The sequence below is a fragment of the Anomaloglossus baeobatrachus genome, chromosome 3, assembly GCF_048569485.1.
Source record: "Anomaloglossus baeobatrachus isolate aAnoBae1 chromosome 3, aAnoBae1.hap1, whole genome shotgun sequence".
In the NCBI taxonomy this organism is placed as follows: domain Eukaryota; kingdom Metazoa; phylum Chordata; class Amphibia; order Anura; family Aromobatidae; genus Anomaloglossus; species Anomaloglossus baeobatrachus.
Window position 1 is genome coordinate 88,609,827 of NC_134355.1, and position 17,944 is coordinate 88,627,770.

General features: G+C 45.4%; 1 protein-coding gene across 1 annotated transcript in view; it reads left to right on the forward strand.

Annotated features, from left to right (window-relative positions):
• Positions 1-3,082: 3,082 nt before the first annotated feature.
• Positions 3,083-17,944, forward strand: part of JAG1 (jagged canonical Notch ligand 1) — a 61,948-nt gene continuing 47,086 nt past the window's right edge. Inside the window, exons 1-2 of the mRNA XM_075339289.1 lie at positions 3,083-3,392; positions 3,806-4,111. Of these exons, the coding sequence (XP_075195404.1) occupies positions 3,315-3,392; positions 3,806-4,111 (384 nt within the window). The 5' untranslated portion in view covers positions 3,083-3,314. The remainder of the gene's footprint in view (positions 3,393-3,805; positions 4,112-17,944) is intronic.

Here is a 17,944-nt window from a genome sequence, read left to right on the forward strand (position 1 = left end):
GGGACGTTTGTGCTTTTTTTTAAACGTACCAGAATCACTGACATACGCAGACCCATTATAATGAATGGGTCTGCTCACACGTCAGTGATTTGTCACTGCACGTGTCTCCGTGCAGCGTACCCGCGTGTGCGTGTTTGACGCACGGAGACATGTCCATTTTTTTCTGGCATCACTGATGTTCCACGGACCACGCAGTGGTGTGGTCCGTGAAACACGTGCCAGAAAAAAACGTGCTTTTAAAATAATAAACATTTTAACTCACCCGGCGTCCAGCGATGTCCTCTGCAGCCCGTCCTCCCTGCTGCTTCTAAGCCGGCTGATTACTGTCGCGCATATTCATTATGCGCGACACAGCCGACCCGGAAGCAGCTGCTGCAGGGGTCAGCGCCGGCCGGATGCTGCACCGCGGGAGGGTTCAGCACCACGGAGAGCGGGAGCGGGCGCAGGTGAGTTGATTTCTAAGTGCAATCACGGGCCACGGAGAACGGAGCCCGGATTGCACTTAGACAACCCACGTGTGCCGAGATTCACGGCACACGGAGGGACATGTGCGTGTTTTACACGCCAGTGAAAAACGTCTGTGTTTTTCACTGACATGTGAAACGGGCCTTAGTAACAGTCGAGAGACTCTGTACTACATGATGGTATATGGTAGCATACACGAGCACTTAAAGGAGTTGTCCCTCGAACAAAGTTAATTTTAATCAAAAGATCTTGGAATAATAATTTCCATAATTAGATACATTTAAAAAAAAATGTTCCTGTGCTGAGATAATCTTATATATGTGTTCCTGCTATGTACTGTGTGATGGCCGTGTCTGACCGTACAGGACATGGTCTGATCATACCACACCTCCTGGGCCGTGCAGGAAGTAAAAGTATACAGACATTACAGCAGGGGATCGCAAATTATTCTTTCTTTGAGATAAAACATTTTTAAAAATAAGGGAAGAGTTTTACCTCACAAAAAGAATCAGCTGTAATGTTTATATTCTCTTTTGCATCCCTCCCTGGCCCATGATATGTGGTATGCTCAGACCATGTCCCTGTATAGTCAGACACGGCCATTACACAGTACGTAGCAGGGGAGTGTTTTACCTCACAAATAGAATCAGCTGTAATGTCTAAATTCTCTTTTGCAGCCCTCCCAGGCCCAGGAGATATGGAATGATCAGACCATGTCCCTGTATAGTCAGACACGGCCATTACACAGTACGTAGCAGGGGAGTGTTTTACCTCACAAATAGAATCAGCTGTAATGTCTAAATTCTCTTTTGCAGCCCTCCCAGGCCCAGGAGATATGGAATGATCAGACCATGTCCCTGTATGGTCATTATTGAATGTTCTCAGTGACAGGAACAAAATTATAATCTTATGATACCTTTTAATGGCTAACTAAAATAAAATAAAGTGATGTTACAAAGCAAGCTTTCGAGACATCTCATGTCCCTTCAACTGGCTAAGGCTCCCTTCACACGCACGTGAAAAAAACGTACCGTTTTTTCCCGTACGTATTAAAGGGGTGGTTTGCTCCCCGTGTGCCGTGTTTGTGGCACATGCGTGTTCTCCGTGTGTTATACGTAATAACACACGGAGAATGGATAGTCCCGCCTTACCTGCTTCTTCCGGAGCTGTCTGTGGTGCTGAATGAGTGTCCGGCACAGGCCACGCCCCGCTGACGCTGCTTCCGGCCCCCAGTGAAGAAGATGCGCTGTTCAAATTCACTGGGGGACGGATGCAGGTGACAGCCGCGGCAGAGACTGCAGGGCTCGTGGAGGTGAGTGTGTGTTTTTTTTATTTCTCTGGCGTGTGTCACGTGGGCCCGCATCCACACTACATCCGTGTGGTACGTGTGCGGGCCGCGTGACACCCATGCTGCCGGAGAAAATGGACATGCCTCCGTATGGAGCACACGGGCTCACGTGTGCTCCATTCTGGAGGCACGGGCCAATGGCTGAACACGTGCGTGCACATAAGCCCATTAATTTTAATAATAATAATAATTTTATTCATTTATATAGCGCTATTAACTCCACAGCGCTTTACATACATGAGGAACACTGTCCCCATTGGGGCTCACAATCTAGAGTCTCTATCTGTATGTCTTTGGATTGTGGGAGGAAACCCACGCAAACACGGGGAGAACATACAAACTCCTTGCAGATAGCGTCCTTGGTGGGATTTGAACCCAGGACCCCAGCGCTGCAAGACTGCAGTGCTAACCACTGAGCCACCGCGTCGGCCGATATTTAATGGGTTTACGTGTGCCGTGTCTCTGGTACATGCGGGCACGGACCTGGCACGTGCGTGTGAAGGGGGCCTAACACGGTACCAAACCCTTTTCACCTGTACGGTCAGACACGGCCATTACACAGTACATAGCAGGGGCACATATATAGGATTATCTCAGCACAGGGACATTTTTTCAGTCATATTCACTTGTGGAAATTATTATTATTCCAAGATCTATTGATTAAAATTAACTTTAAAATTAACTTTGCTCATGGGAAAACCCCTTTAAGGCACCGTATATATTTCATCCACACCAACCCCTTTCTCCTTCCATTTCCCATCCTATGTATCATAGCCACATTTCGCATAGCCCTAAGCTTGTGACAAAGCGCTGTCCCTTTAGTCTTTTCACAAGAAGGAGACATGGAGCCGTGAAATGCTAGCCCTGGGGAATCGAGTGTGACTGTGGTGAACACTTGTGCAATGTCTGCAGCAATCAGTGCGTCCCCAGCCTGCCCCCTCCCCCCTCCTCCTCTCCCAGAAGTCATGGCACAAGTTTGCACTAGCTGCCTGCTATTTCCCTGCCTTGTTGTGACTGGCACCTTGTCTGCTGCCAGCTAATCCTAACTTCCTACCTGTCTCCCTCACCTACAGACAGACCCTTCCTCGCTGTCTCTGCTCCAGCCCCTGTGTGTGGGGAGGAGGAGGTGCAGGCAGAGGGGAGGAGGGGGCAGGGTGCAGCCTGTGACCACCCAGCATCATGAATATTAACTGCTCCATCCTCCTGCTCCTCCTGCTGCCTCTGCATAGATGAGCAGTCTCTCGGGCAGCCTGCACTCTGCTCCCAGCTCTCATTGTCTGTCTCATCCAACGCTTGCAGCTGATTTGCAAAAAGAGAAAAGGAGCAGAATCAATATTAATAATAGAGGATCCAGTGATAAAAGGAGGCTGCTGCTGCCATTCAGGACAATAGAGGAGTGTGTTGTCCTCCACTCGTGCATGAGCAAATCAGCAGCCTATATCAGAGCTGTGGAGCGGTCCCAGCCATCAGAGGCTTCAGGGCAGCACTTGCAGAAGAGGCAATGCTTCTACGGAGGAGACCCCTCATATCTGACACCTCCATCAGGCTCATCATTGCTGCACTATGCCTCCCACTGAAGGTATGGAGCTCCATGCCCCACCACGCTGGAGGATCACATCATCGTCCTACTTTTTATATCTATTTTTTGCATGCACCTTGTTGCAAAGAGTGCACTTGTACTTTTTTTTTTTTTTTGCATGCATGCATTTAAAGGGACACTACACCTACAGTCCAAAGCCATGCTTGATCAATGTGTTTCTGGAAGTGATCAGAAGTGGAGATAAAGTAGTGATCAAGGAGGCAGACCTGGACTCATCTGATGGAAAATCACTGCTTGCACAGAGGATATAATATATTATTTTATTTTTTGGTGTATTGTCCCTTTAAGATGCACCTTGTTGCAATTAGTGCCTATATTGATTGCATTTTTTTCTTTTTTGTTTAGTGTGTCCTAACACTGATCATAGGTGTTTTGTCTTTTCTTTGTAACAGGTGTCTATAGCGTCAGGGTTCTTCGAATTGGAAATCTTATCTATGCAAAATCCCAATGGAGAATTGCAGAATAGCAATTGCTGCGATGGCACCAGGAACCCAGTTGATAGAAAGTGCACCAGGGATGAATGTGATACTTATTTTAAAGTTTGCTTAAAGGAGTACCAATCCAGGGTGTCTGTTGGGGGCCCTTGCAGTTTCGGCTCTGGATCTACCCCTGTCCTAGGAGGGAATTCCTTCAACCTTAAATTCATCAGGAATACTGAAAAGAACAGGATTGTGCTCCCATTCAGTTTTGCATGGCCGGTGAGTCACTTATAAAAAGTTTTATTTCCTTTTTTTTTTTTTCTACATTGTGTTCTTTACTTTTACACATTAATGTTGTTTCTTTTATTTTTTGCAATTGCTGTTATGCCCACTGCGGTGCCAGCATTGTCCGCTGTACTGTACTTTGGGACTCCAGTATTGCATAATAGGAACATGCCATTATCACAAGATTAAATGCAGCCCAGATCCTTCCTGGCGGCTTTACAAGTAGTTAGTAAAGGATCAAGACGTCAGCTGTCAGTGGGCAAGGGGTTAATTCCACTACTATAGCCTGAGATACAGACAGGGACACAATTGGAAGAGGAGGGAGTAGAGAAGTGGACTGTGATCTCCAGTATGTGACCCAGGAGAGAGGGAGGAGTGCCTGGGAATAGTATGAGCTGCTCCTAGAAACATGTGTATCCTCTAGCCCAGTATGGGAATGCTGTGTAAAGTTGCCCACAAACCCTACAATACCTGTTCCAGGCCCTCATCATGATGCCCCCCAACAGATCTAATTTGGCAGAGGTGCCCGCCTTTGTAAGATGTGCCCAATCCGTTGTATTGTTCGCGTAGAGTATATGTGCCACCTCGTGAACCATCGGTTCCATTCACACATGTTATATGTTCCGGTTATTCTCTTCTGGTTTCCAGTTGTGTGTATTGTCACTTTGTTCATGGGAATTTATTCTAACACTCAAAAGACAACTTCACGCATTCTACAGAATTGTCCCGTCTATGGGCGGCTTATTGCCCTGACTGTGAGTGTATTAGGAGGTCAGAAGTTCGGTCTGCTGTACAAGTGGCATTGATGAGCTCGAAGTGGACTAATCTGCTCTAAACCTCTCTAGCAGTGTCCGGCTGGCCTGAGGTTTCCAATTCACCCCTCCTTTTTTTGTAGTTTTAATATGTCCACAGCTGTATTAAAGTTATTGGAAAATGTAGGGTTCTGCCATATTTTGGGAGGGTTCAAATGCCCATTGGGAGCATTTGTTTTTGGACTGTAGGATCTGTCGATACACCTGTCTGTCACGGTCTTGCTTACAACCAGCAATGGTATTTTCCGTGTGCTTTTTAAATGCTTCATTTGCGCCACTTCCTTCTGAATGACACATGGACTTGCATGTGGTTTACATGGGTAAACCCGAGCTAGACAGGGTGGTAAATGCCTTTTGCTATTCCGGAGAGACTTGTTATTGCTGGTGTAAGCTATCCATTTCTTCGCATGCTTTTAGGAGAAGGTTTTGGCATCCATCCAGGAGGCACAGGACTTTATATTGTATTGTCGTACCTACCGTATCTCTAAACGCCCTGCCTGTTCCAGTGGTTGCCCTACCCTTCCCCTCCAGCTGTGTCCTTCGATCCCAGCCAGGTGTTGCAGGGTGGGTGTGCAAACTCCACTGAATCAAGGAGTGCCATTCGTATTAATCATTGCTTTAGTGTCGCAGACTTTTTTTTTTTTCTTTGCAAAGTTTCCAAAATTCCTTTTTCAGAAAAATTGAATTTCTCTGGGTACAATACGACACTTTGTGAGCACGTTGGTAGTCCACGTTTTGCTCCCTATTCCGGAGCGACCTCCTTATTCGAGGCCATGTATAGGTTGTAGGGCATGATCAGGTGAAGGATGGCTGAGGATCATATGTGTTTGCTTATAATTTGCAAATTCAACAAGGAGAAACTGTCTATTTTCTGTTGTGCACAAGCTTTACCGCTCCAACATGTCTTGTTTATTATGTCTTTCTGTTTCTTGTTGTGTGTTTTTTTTCTTTTTTTCCCATTTGTAATGATTCTAACTACTAGCGTTTATAAATCAAGAAGTTTTTACCCCAAACAAAAATCCCATAACTGCTGAACTAATTATATTGTTTTTTTTCTAATGACAAGCCTTGGTGGCTAAATGAGCTGGATATCGCCCCTTCCTGGTGTGTGGGCATCCACTGCTTAACCTTGAGGAGGGTTTAATTGGCTCAAAGGCCAGTTTTCTTTTGTCTACCGGTGGTTTTCAATCTCAGGCTTTCAACCTTGTTGTTGCCCAATGGGACCACAGATATTTTTTGTAATGAGGCCACCCCTGTTGTAAGAGACTAGTATGGAACCAATCACATGTTCGGCGCTTGCTACGTTGTCAGTCTCTGTGGACGTTTGCATTCAGCAATCTGATTTACAAAAATATCGTATAACATCCATAAAAAGAATGCAGAAAGAAATTTTTTTTTCCCTTCTTATATAGAGAGTACTGCGCCTTTTGCAGTCTTCAGGCTTCCTGCGCAGAACTGGAAGTAAGGTTTGGCCAGATACTGGCACAATACCCCGGTTCACACAAATGGCCTCTGTTGGTGGAGAAAAAGAGCCAGGTTTTGCTTGCAGTGAGATAAAACTGTTATCAAAAACTACCATCAAAGGGATAAAAGGTTTTATAAAAATCTGTGGTATTTGAAGTACTGCCAACGCAGGTAGTGCCTCCATTGTTGTGGCATTTGACTTTCTTTCCCATTCTTGCTTTGAAGGACGGGCTCATTCGGATGTTTGCCTACTAACCTGAGGAAATAAATTCAGGTGTTTGATCCTGAACAACTTATTATGTTCAGTGGTATGGAGTTATGAAGAGCTACTGTTCTCTTATCTGTGAGGGGGAGACAAGTGATGTGTCCTAAAAGGATGTTTGGATGAACCATTAATTCTGGAATCTAAGCATTTTTGTACCAAAAAACAAGAGTATCCTTCTGTCTTAGATGGGTTTTTCTGTTATTTGTTGGCCACAAGGAGGCAGTGTTTCATGTGACTGGATGCAAGAACACTATATGGCAACTTCTCTTGCTGTGGATTGGTAATATTTTCGTGTTTTTTCTTTTTTCTTGCATTGCTACAACTCTGTTGCCTAGACTGATGTCGGTGGGACACTACTCGTTCCATCGTCCTTTCTCAGCATTTGTGATCTCTTAATTCATGGATTGGATAACAGACTTCTCTGTTGTGTAGTCTTGAGTAATGGGCTCGGAGAATAGGGGGCTGTAAATAAACGTAATGTTGCTAGGCTACAGGCTGACATGGGACAAAACAAGTCCGCTAAACTTTCTTGCACCTGCGAATGGGAATGGCCGGCTATACTGCACAGAGTATGCAGTGTGTTCACATTGTCCCTGCTTTGCCTTTTTCTTATCCTTCCTAATCACATTATGTCACTTAGGGGACTGTTATATTTGTATTGGTTTTGCGATGAACTGATTTTATTTAGGCCTATAATAGCGGCCTCAAGTAATCTAATTCTGTATGTCCGAGGCTGCAGAATGAAGAATTTCAGCAGACCGCCTCAGCAAAAAAAAGAAACCATTGTCAGTGCTTTGTATACTCATTAGATTACTATTTTAGTCCAACCATTGTGGTTCTTTCATGGTTTAGTTGTGGTGATTTATTGGAAGAAATAAAAACCAATCTTGAAACTGCAGTGTATGAACAAGACCTTGGTTTTCCCGTCAAATTATTTGTCATTACTGCTGTCATGGTCGCAAGGGCCTAGGGTACTCAGCTGGCTGGAGGCCTGGTGGATTAGCTCACTGTGGCGGTACCCAAAAGCTGTGGCCCTCACCGGACAAACGGGATATTTATAGGAGAGGTAGGTTGTGACGCCAGCTGGAGTCTTGACCACGGGTGGCCAGGGGCTGCAGTGATGGTTTCAAAGGTAGATGGTGGATCAGCCTAGTGGTATACCCTCTCCAGCTAGGGTAGATCCCTTTTTTACTTTTGTAGTTACAGTACAGAGGAGGTCAGGTGCCCGGTCTCCTACCAGTCTGGAAGCAGCTGGGATCCACTTACAAAGTGAGAGTCGAATGCCTACCTGCCCTTCTTTTTTTTTTTTTTTTTTTTTTTCTTGTGTGGAGCCTCAGGTGCCTGCAAGCTATCCTGGTTCCTCCTATGTAATTCCTCCAGTTCAGCAGGCAATCAAGCCTTGCAAGTGGTGTGGGCCTAGTCCCCACAACTCTGGGCTTTTCTATAGTGCTGTGCTACTGTGCCTACACAAATGACCAGCAGACATGTAAACTGTCAGTCCCCAGGGTCTGCAATCCCTGGACGAACTAGGGCGCTGGTACCCCGCTTTTGGCGTTGTCCTGTTGTGTACTCCTAAAAGCCCCAGAGCTCCTTCTCCATGCGTCCTCTATTCCTTTCACAGATGCCCCTTGAACATAGGTACTCGTGCTCCCCCTCTGGTCAGGGATCAGGCTGTGTGTGACTGCAATGGGGTTCTCTGTGTAGGGAACTCAAACTACCGCCAGACCTGGTACCACCACAGGTTACAGGGGTGATATCACTGTGGCCAACGGATGTCTGGGGTGCCACACTGCCCCATCTCTTCCCCAATACTAAGAACAGGACATGTTTGGTCTGCTCTCCGCCTCAATTTGAGACGTACATAAATGAGGTTTTAATATTATATTGCACCAAAGCCCTTGCATGGCGATTAGGTACCATGGGGGTTATTGAAATATGTTGTACTTAAAAGTAAACTTCAATACTAAAGTAATTATTTTACCCAAAGATGCAGCCATTCCTGTGAACGACTTGCGCTGAACCTTCAGCTCTTGCGTAGACCTGATGATGGTGTGTTGTGATACAGACAACTGTCGTATCTGCACCAGACAAGAAGCAAGATGGCTGTGCGATTATATAGTTATTTAGGACAAATACTGAACTTTTCCTTTTGTACCAGTTTAATAAATCTACCCCACTCCCCTCCCTCTTGTTTCCTTGCCATAGTTCTGATGTCACACAGAACAGGCCTATAAATCTAGAGTAGGCCTCATGTGAGAACTAACACAGGGCCTGTTGTCCACGGTAACCGCCCATTTCACTTTATTTCCTGTGCTATAGTAGGATTCGTTGCTATGGACAATATGAGGGCTGCTATGATCTCTAATTTTAAAATAAAATAGAATATACATGAAGACTTTTTTTTTTTTTTTTCTTTTTTTTTTTTTTTTTAATTTCTCTAAAGTGCAGAAAGGCAGAAAGCGGCATCTCAAAACACAAAGATGTCTTCCCTCACCCCTCCTCCAGCCGGTATTTTATCACTCAAAGAAACTTTCTATCTAACAAGGAAGCGGCTTCTTTTAATGTCGTCCACAATCCTTATCAGACAAGGCATTTGCTTTCTTTAGATAGTTGCCACTTAATGGCTGAATCATCATGTTGTTGGACTATGCGGTCTGTTAATCCATATACATATATAACTCCCATTTTGCAGGATGCTGGTAGCTGTAGTTTAGTTTGCATATATTGTCACTGCTGTATTTCTGCTTACACAATCTATATGTGGACAAAATGGGTATTTTATTTTTATTTATTATTTTTTTTTTCTGATTTGATTATTTAAACTGGCCTTCATGAAGATACAGCCGGAATAAGGCCGGGGCCACACGTCGACTACTGCGATACTCTGCTCACGCTGGCAGCACAGCGGGAGCCGAGTGCCGTTGTGACTGAGGTCCAATTAGACCACTCCTGGTGGTAAGGGGGGGCGGCGCTGAGGAGGGGCGGGAGGGATTTATCTCCTTCTCTCCTCCATTACCGGCTATTACCATTCTCGCTCTGCATCGGTGTAATGCGAGTGCAGTGCGATGTTTCTCTCGCTCCATAGACTTGAATGGATGCCAGAGACAGAGGATCGCATAGCACCTGCAGCATGCTGCGACTGTTTTTCTCGGTCCGATTAAAGCTGAGAAAATAATCACTCATAGGTGCTGGCACATAGAGTAATATTGGTCTGAGTGGAATGCGATGTTTTATCGCATTCCACTCGCTCCGATTTTCATGCCGTGTGTCTTAGGCCTAAACGGTGCACTCCACTTTAATGAACTGGGTACATCTTACAACTGGTGTAAACCTCCTCAGAAAGGTTACTAGTGCCTTACTGCCATAATTTATGCCAGTGGTGTAAATTTTGCTGAATTTTCCACGTGGACTTTGCCACGCCACAGTTCTGCCCGTTTTGACAAAAGTGGACGGAATGTGTGGGAAATATGTTGTAAATTTTTGGGCAACTTATGTCAAAATGCTTTGACAACTCAAAAATATTTAAACTTTCAGTCCTCGGTGGTTGATGTCTTCATCAGGCATGGTATGATGCTCTCCAGACCTGAGTAGTCTCCAAAGCTTGCTATTTATTACCATCTTTGCAGTTAGCCATTAAAAACTGTTGAGGATTCTCGAATTTTATTATTCTTCTATCTACTGGCTGAGAGATGATTCCTGTGACAAGTCAGTGTTTTATGCAGAGTTCTGGCATGAACACCTTGGTGGTTCAGGCCCGATATGTTTCAGCTATTTTGTACAGTTACGTGGTTGTATGTAATACATCACATATTAAACGCTGGTGAATTGTACACGCATTCCTCCGCCTCCTCCAGTTTACATTGGAATTGATGTTCTACACCCTTGTGACCTTTCTCAGTTGGACAGATAAAGTACTGGATGTGTAAATGATGCAGAGCTAACATTCTCACTTTGTTTTTGGTCTGCAACCCTTTTCATTTGGCATCAAAGATCTTTATTTTTTAAGGCATTGTGCGCACGCTGCGTTTTCTTTACGCGTTTTTGGATGCAGTTTTGCTCCCAAAACTGCATTTCCCTCCCCAGCAAAATCTGAGATTTCAGTTTTTCTGTCCACACGTTGCAGCTGTTTGTTTTGTTGTTTTTTTGGGGGGGGTTTTTTTGGCCTTGTGTTTGTGGTGACCGCAAAGATGCAGCATGTCTTTTCTTTCTGCGTTTTTGCCAACATTTTTGAGCCGTTCCTTTCAATAGATTTGACATAAAAAAAAAATGCACTGGGCAAAGTTGAAGTAAAAAACGCATGCCGAAGGTGCGGGATTTACTTATTTTTTTTTTTCCTAAGGCTATGCTCACAGGGTGCCCCTTTTGGTGAGTTTTTGAGGTCACAAAGATGCACCTAAATGCATGCATATCCGTCTCCCAGCAAAGTCTATGAGATTTCAATTTTGCTGTCCACACTGCATCTTTTGTTGGCGGCATTTTTGAAGATGCACCCAAGATGCAGCGTGTCAATTCTTTTTGCGGTTTTCCATACTCTTTGAGCCCTTCCAATTACCGTACTAGATTTGACTTTAAAAACGCATTGGACAAAATGTGGTAAAAACGCAGCAAACACATACTTTTTTTTTTTTTTTTTGGGGGAAGGGGGGGGGGGCAAAAACGCTGGATCTTTGTAGTTACATGGGTTGCATCTGATTTTGCAGCTCAGTTGTTTATTGTAGTCTTGCAGTGTGTGAACCTAGCCTTTAGCCCAAAGTTGAAGTGACCTTTCCCCCTTTTCTCTGAAAAGTGACAATTAATTTATCCTGTCTAGTTATAGCAATAGGTGCTCTCTCAATTTGCGTCCAGCTGTCTCCTCCACAAAGACTGGTTTCTTATTCTCATTCCTCCAAGATGGCTGCCGGAGTGGTGTAGGGAGCATTGAGAAGTCTGAACCACACCAGCACAGTTAGGGTATGGGTGGCAAGGTTCAGACTTTCCACTGGACTTCCCAAGTCACTATGGCGGCATCTTGTATGCAGGAGGCGAAGAAGAAAGCTGGAGCTAAATGGAGGGCACTACTACAGATGAGAAATATATAGTCCCATTTCATTCCAAGCGTTGAGGGTCACTTTACTGAGCAAATTTCTTATTAGGGCATTTTCACACAGCGTCTTGTTTTTTTCTGCTGGATCTGGAGCAGGTCCACTTCTTAAACTAAATAAATAAATGCACTCAGAATAATACTCCAAAACTGAGACATCGCTGTTCATGTTCAGGCTTTTTGAGCCTCTTGTAACCGCTGTAGGTTTCCAAAAACATCAAAATTATGAAAGTGAGCAGACTATGCTTCAGACATGCTCTATATATACAAGGTTAGGCATCATTCACATGTACGTGTTGTATACGTTTTTTGTTTGTTTGTTTTTTTCATTGATACTACCTGTATCCATTAACTTATGGTGCATGTTTAGGTGTTTTTGTCCAGTATCGTGGATGAAATGGGCCAATACAGGAGTATGTGTAGCACTAAAAGGAACTGCATCCTCTTGGGGATGCAGGACCTACTCCCTGGGACCTGGAGTACCAGTGCCGATACCACCAAAGCGCAACAAAAATCCTAGTTCTCCACTCCACACCGGGGCTAAGGGTTAATCAAGTAAGGGGATGTTCGCCTAGAGTTAGGAACGAGTCCTGGGATTGACCAGCCGGTTGGGAGGGCGCACACACACTGTCAGAAACGGAGAGATCTGTGGCACACAGAGAGGTGTGCGGACGTGCTCGAGCTGGGTCCGTGCAACGGTGACCCGAGGGCACAGGAGAGACGTCGCCAGGGCGGGTACGGACAAGTATCGCTGGGATCGGAGCACGCACTGTGCACAGGGCCCTAGATCAAGCGCCAGTTCTACACGGATTGATAATTGCCTGCACGGTGAGGGCTCTAAAAGGGCCTCACTGACCTTACAGATCCGGGGGCATCACCAGTAAACTAGGATCGGGGTTCGGACACTTAACCTCCCCATAGGGTCCGCACTTCCAGTCGAACGGACAGACCGCTGTATCACAACTGGGGGACCCCCAAAGTTCCAGGCTTCGAGGTCTCAACTATACTGAGAGTGCTGGGGACAAAGCACCTAGGTCACCAACTGGCAATTGCAATACAGGGACCGGAACCAGCCGTCTGAGGGTCCACAGTGAGTAAGGACTGTTTTTTAATTAAATCTACGGACTGGCCTCCCTTATTATTGCAATTTACATCTCCCAGGCACGGCTCTACCTGTAGAGGGCCCAACATCATTGCTGCAACCACCACCCACCAGCCCTGGAAGTACCCACATTCAGCAGCGGCGGTTCTACACCCTTAACCGCAACCCGCAGCTTGCGTCACATACACTAACTTTTATCCCTAGTTTAAATAATTCCCCTTTTACAAGAGCAGCCCCAGGGCACGGGACCGGGCAACGGCCACCAGAGTGACCTTCCCATTTGCAACCGCACTGGACCGGAGTACCCCCTTCCCTGGGCGACACATATGAGTTGGTGAAAAAATACGTGCAGTATCTGTGTGCTGTACATGCTTTATATTGAATTCATCAATCTGTGAAAAACACTGATGCACATACACCAGTACCGTGTTATGGACGTGTGAAGAGGCTTAAAAGGAAGGCTAAAACGATGCCTGGGTGCCCTTTTTTAAGCATTTTGTTAATCCTGTTGCTTAACAACCATGGTAGACTTCTTCATTGTGGAGTGGAGGTGTAAAAATAATGTAGATAAGTATTGGGTCTATAGTCCCAGGGGATGACGCTCGTACAGGCGGTGCACCACATATCCACAGTGTAAGAAATGGACCATAAAAATGGGGGCTCTGTGAAGTTCTTCTACCAGCGCAACCCAGTTTCTGCACTTCAGGTAAATAAGTAGAAAGGGCTCTTGTTCCTGCCTGCTGTGTGTGAACCTGACTGTTGTGCTTGGCTGGCCAGCTGGTATTCTATCTATTAACCTTGCCACCCTTTTTGTAACTAGTGCATTTAATTATCGGTGGGATTCTTTTAAGATGGCGGGTTAATGTCAAATAGTGGGTAAGGAATTTATGGCCACAATAAAAGTCACTTTGATTATGAAGTTTTGTTTATCCAAACTTGCATCTTTGAGAATTTTTTTCCAGCATTTTTCATTTATTTGTTTTATTTTATTTTTTTTTAAAAAAAAAAAAAAAAAAGCACTCGCTTGTTGTTTTTTGTGTATGTAGTAAGGCCTCTTTTCACATATATCCGTTTTTTGCTGTCAGGCACAATCAGTTTTGTGACGGATGCCTTGGAGATTGTGGTAAAACTGATGCGACGGATCCGGTAAAAAAAAAATTGATCCGTTGTAGCAGTTTTTACCAGGAATCCAGCTGTGGCCGCGGGTAACCTGAGTGACGTCACCACTTACAGCACGACTCACTGCAGTTGCTCCGTGGAGCTCACAGCGAGCGGCGGTGCTCTATGGCCGCTCCTTTCAGCTTCCGATGTAGCAAAGCGGAAAGCGTTGTGGGACCTAGTGTGGATTTCGTCGGACCTGGAGGGGTATTTGGGGATTAATTAAGTGGTTAAAGAGGGTGTTATATGTCTTATATTTCAAATAAAGGATTTTTTCGGTGTCTCATAGACACCTGCCATCACTAAGCTAGGAAGCTCCCCATAACGTGGGGCTTCCCATCCTGAGAATATCAGCCCTCAGCAGAGTGGCTTTATCTTGGCTGGGATCAAAATTGGTGGGGGACCACACGCCTTTTTTACTGCAATATATAAACCCACCCACCGGCGGCTGTGATTGGTTGCAGTCAGACGAGCCCCCACGCTGAGTGACAGCTGTCTCATTGCAACCAATCATAGGTGCCTGTGGGCAAGGGAAGCGGTGAATACGAGATGGAATAATGAGCGGCTGGCATTTTCAAAGCAGGTGAAGCCGCGCTGCGGTAGCAGTGTGACAGCTGTGCAGCGCCGCGACTGTGATCAGTGAGTATGAGAGAGGGGGTGAGAGGGAGAGACCGACAGATTTTCTAACCAGAAAGGAAATTGCACATCTGAGCATGCTCAGTTTACAAAAAACGGATCCGGCGCCTATAGGCTTTCATTTTACAGCACGGCGCTGTTTTTTGCAGGTGAAAAAAAAAGTTCCCTTGTGCGTCCTTTCCGGCAGCCAGAAACAAAAATTTTGCCAGATCCGGCACCCGCCGGATGAAACGCGATGCCATGCGGCACAATCCGGCGCTAATATAAGTCTGACTAATAAACTGGATCCGGCGGCAACAGACGCCAGATCCGGTTTATCCGCAAATCGCCGGATTTTGCCTGATGGCTTAAAAAAAGGATGCGTGAAAGCACCCTATATTGTGTGTGCGTGCATATTAATATACTCGCATATTGCTACCTTCTCCACTTTCTGGAGCTGCTCCACTCCTCTTCTGAGTGATGTCACCACTCTTTAGACTATGCAAACCATGCTATGATCTTTGTGTGAGCCAGAAATCTCTGTCACAGCTTGGTTTAGTGCGCTATATACCTGGTCACACAGAGGTCAATGTGCTGGAGTCGTGCTTTTTTAATTGCATGCCTCCTGCCCCGTCTGATACTCCCCTTATGCGGCTCCACTTTGCTATTGCCGCCACTCCGTCGGATTCTAGTGATTTGTGACCTGCCAGCATGCTCTAGTCTAGTGTTTCATGGAGCATGCTGGAGAACACAACACGATACATCTAAGAGCCTCGTTCTGGCTCTCATACTTGTGTTGAGCACTTATGACACAACTTCTGATTTCCGGCCAGTCAGAAGTTCTTGTCACAAGATGGCGCTGCAGTACCGGTGCGATGTCAGTAAGGACGCTGGAGGGTGAGTGTATGACAGGGGGCTTACATTTAAAGCACCGCTCCACGGCTAGGGGGGAAAAACGCTTGGCTGGTGCTTTTAATGAAGTTCACTAAACAAAAAAAGCTAAAAATGTCATTTATAAACTCCATAGAGCTGGTATGTGCTCAGATTCTCCATCTTTACCTTGTGACATGTAGATACACCCTCCGAGAGTAAGGCTAGTTGCACACTTGCGTTGAACGGCATCCGTTGCATTGCGTTGCAACGGATGCGTTGCATATAATGGCATAGCGAATGCAACGGATCGTACTACAAAACAAAGGTGTGTTTTGTTTTTTTTTGTTTTTTTTTCTTTACAGCTTTACTGGCAGCAGACTATTGTGAACAATCAGTTGATCACCCGGCGGCCGGGCGCTCAGCTGAGCGCTCTCACATGCCGGCAGCCGGGCGCTCAGCTGAACGTTCGGCCACCGGGAAAATAAAGTTTCTGTGATTTTTAAAAAAAAATAAATGAAAAATGAGCATGCACAGTGAAAAATAAAGGTTTCCGCCGCTCAAAGTTACATGCTGCGTTCCCTCTGCCCAACGCAGCGTCAAAATAACGACGCTGTGTCATCCAGTGGATGCAACGCTGACACTTGCGTTACAGTGCATCGTCCATACAAGTCTATGGAGAATAGCGCAGTGCGTTAACGGACTGTGCTATTCTCCATAGTGACGGACTGCGCTGAACGCAAGTGTGGAAGTACCCTAATGCTCCTCAATATTAATATAGCAGTGCACTGCACTACATAAGATTGTGAGAAACAGACTATATCTAATAAAAGATGAAGTGTATAAATATTAATAATAAGGCATCTTCTACCCCCACCCCCTAATCTCACTGCTGTACAGATGAGGAATACTGGTAAATCTCAACCCGGTTATTGATTTTGATCATTAAACAAACTCTCTTTAATACATGCTAGTTTTTGTGATTAGGATACGTTGTCGTCTGGCCACCCAGACAAGCAATGACTGCTAATATTAACCACGAACAATAGTGTGGCCATTCTGACTGCACCGAGGATTACAGAACATAATGGGGGCCCATCCAAAAATAATGCAAATACAGGACAAGCAACAGGAAGCAGCAGTAGACTCAGCACAGCTCGGCTCCCAGACAAACCGTGGACTTAGTTCACACAATGGCAACTTTAGCACATTATGTATTCACAGGATACTCATTATTCCAGAGGGCTTGCCAGATCTCCGATCAGCCCAGTGTGCGGGATCCAGCACATGCACAGTCTGGATAGTGGCATTTGTCTGCCCTCCGTCACTTGGCAAGACATTTGCTTCTGTATCGTACAAGTTCATGATTTCGGTTGCTGGTTTGTGGCTTTGGCTACTCCGACACACACACAACTTGGCTAATGACTTTATTTAATTGCAGTCGTTGATGGATGTGGTTTTGGTACTATTAGTGATGGCGTTGGGTTTCTCGCTGTGCCCCTCTGATGGCGTGCCACATGTGTTCCTTGTTAGTGGAGCCCTGCGTTTGATGTGTGGTTTGTTGGTGGATGCTCATGTTACCTGATGACTAAGTGGCTTTATTTTGCTGCCCCATCAGTAAATATGGTATTGCTCATCACTTTTCGTTTTGGTTCTCTAGGAATTCTGTGAAAGCAGGCTTTCCGTCCAGTCAGCACTTCACGGACAAGGCCCGAGCAGAGCTTTGTTGCCTCTTTGTACGGCTTACGGCCGGGCTCCCTCGCTGTGACATGATTAGGTGCGTTCTTATATCTGGTGAAAGCTCTGCTCTTGGCAAAGTATGTGGAAATTGCAACTACATGATGCATATACAGACGACGTAGTGTTTAGTGTCTGTTCGTAGGCAAGGCAGCAGCCAGCGCCTGAAACTGCGTGTCTGTCATTATTATCCCTGTGCAGGGAACGCTGGGAAAATGTGTGATTTCAATTTGTGACAATCTGGTCTCTTAACACGCATTTCCCTCTCGTCCCAAGTGTTTCTCCTCTTCTTTCCCATAGTTTTAAAATTGTTTAGGCGTATTTGTTTCTAGGAAAGCTGGATAACAACCAACAGGGGCTTGGCTGCGGTGGCTATAGGTAGCCGTCACACCTGGTGCCTAAAGGGGACACGTAATGGCCACATATAGGCCCCGTTACAGATTTTGTATTGAAGCATTTCCGATTGCACCTATGACAAAAAAAATATCGCCGCCATTACATTTCCTACAAGGTCTCAATTTCCTGGATTCAAATTTGTGTAACTTTATAGCAATACGGACAATCAAGACAAATGTGTTATTAAAGAGAGTCTGTCACCAGGTTTTTGCTTCCCCCCCCCATCTGAGAGCAGCATAATGTAGAGACAGAGACCCTGATTCCAGCGACGTGTCACTTACTGAGCTATTTGCTGTCTTTTTTTTTTTTTTTTTTTTTTTTTTTTTTT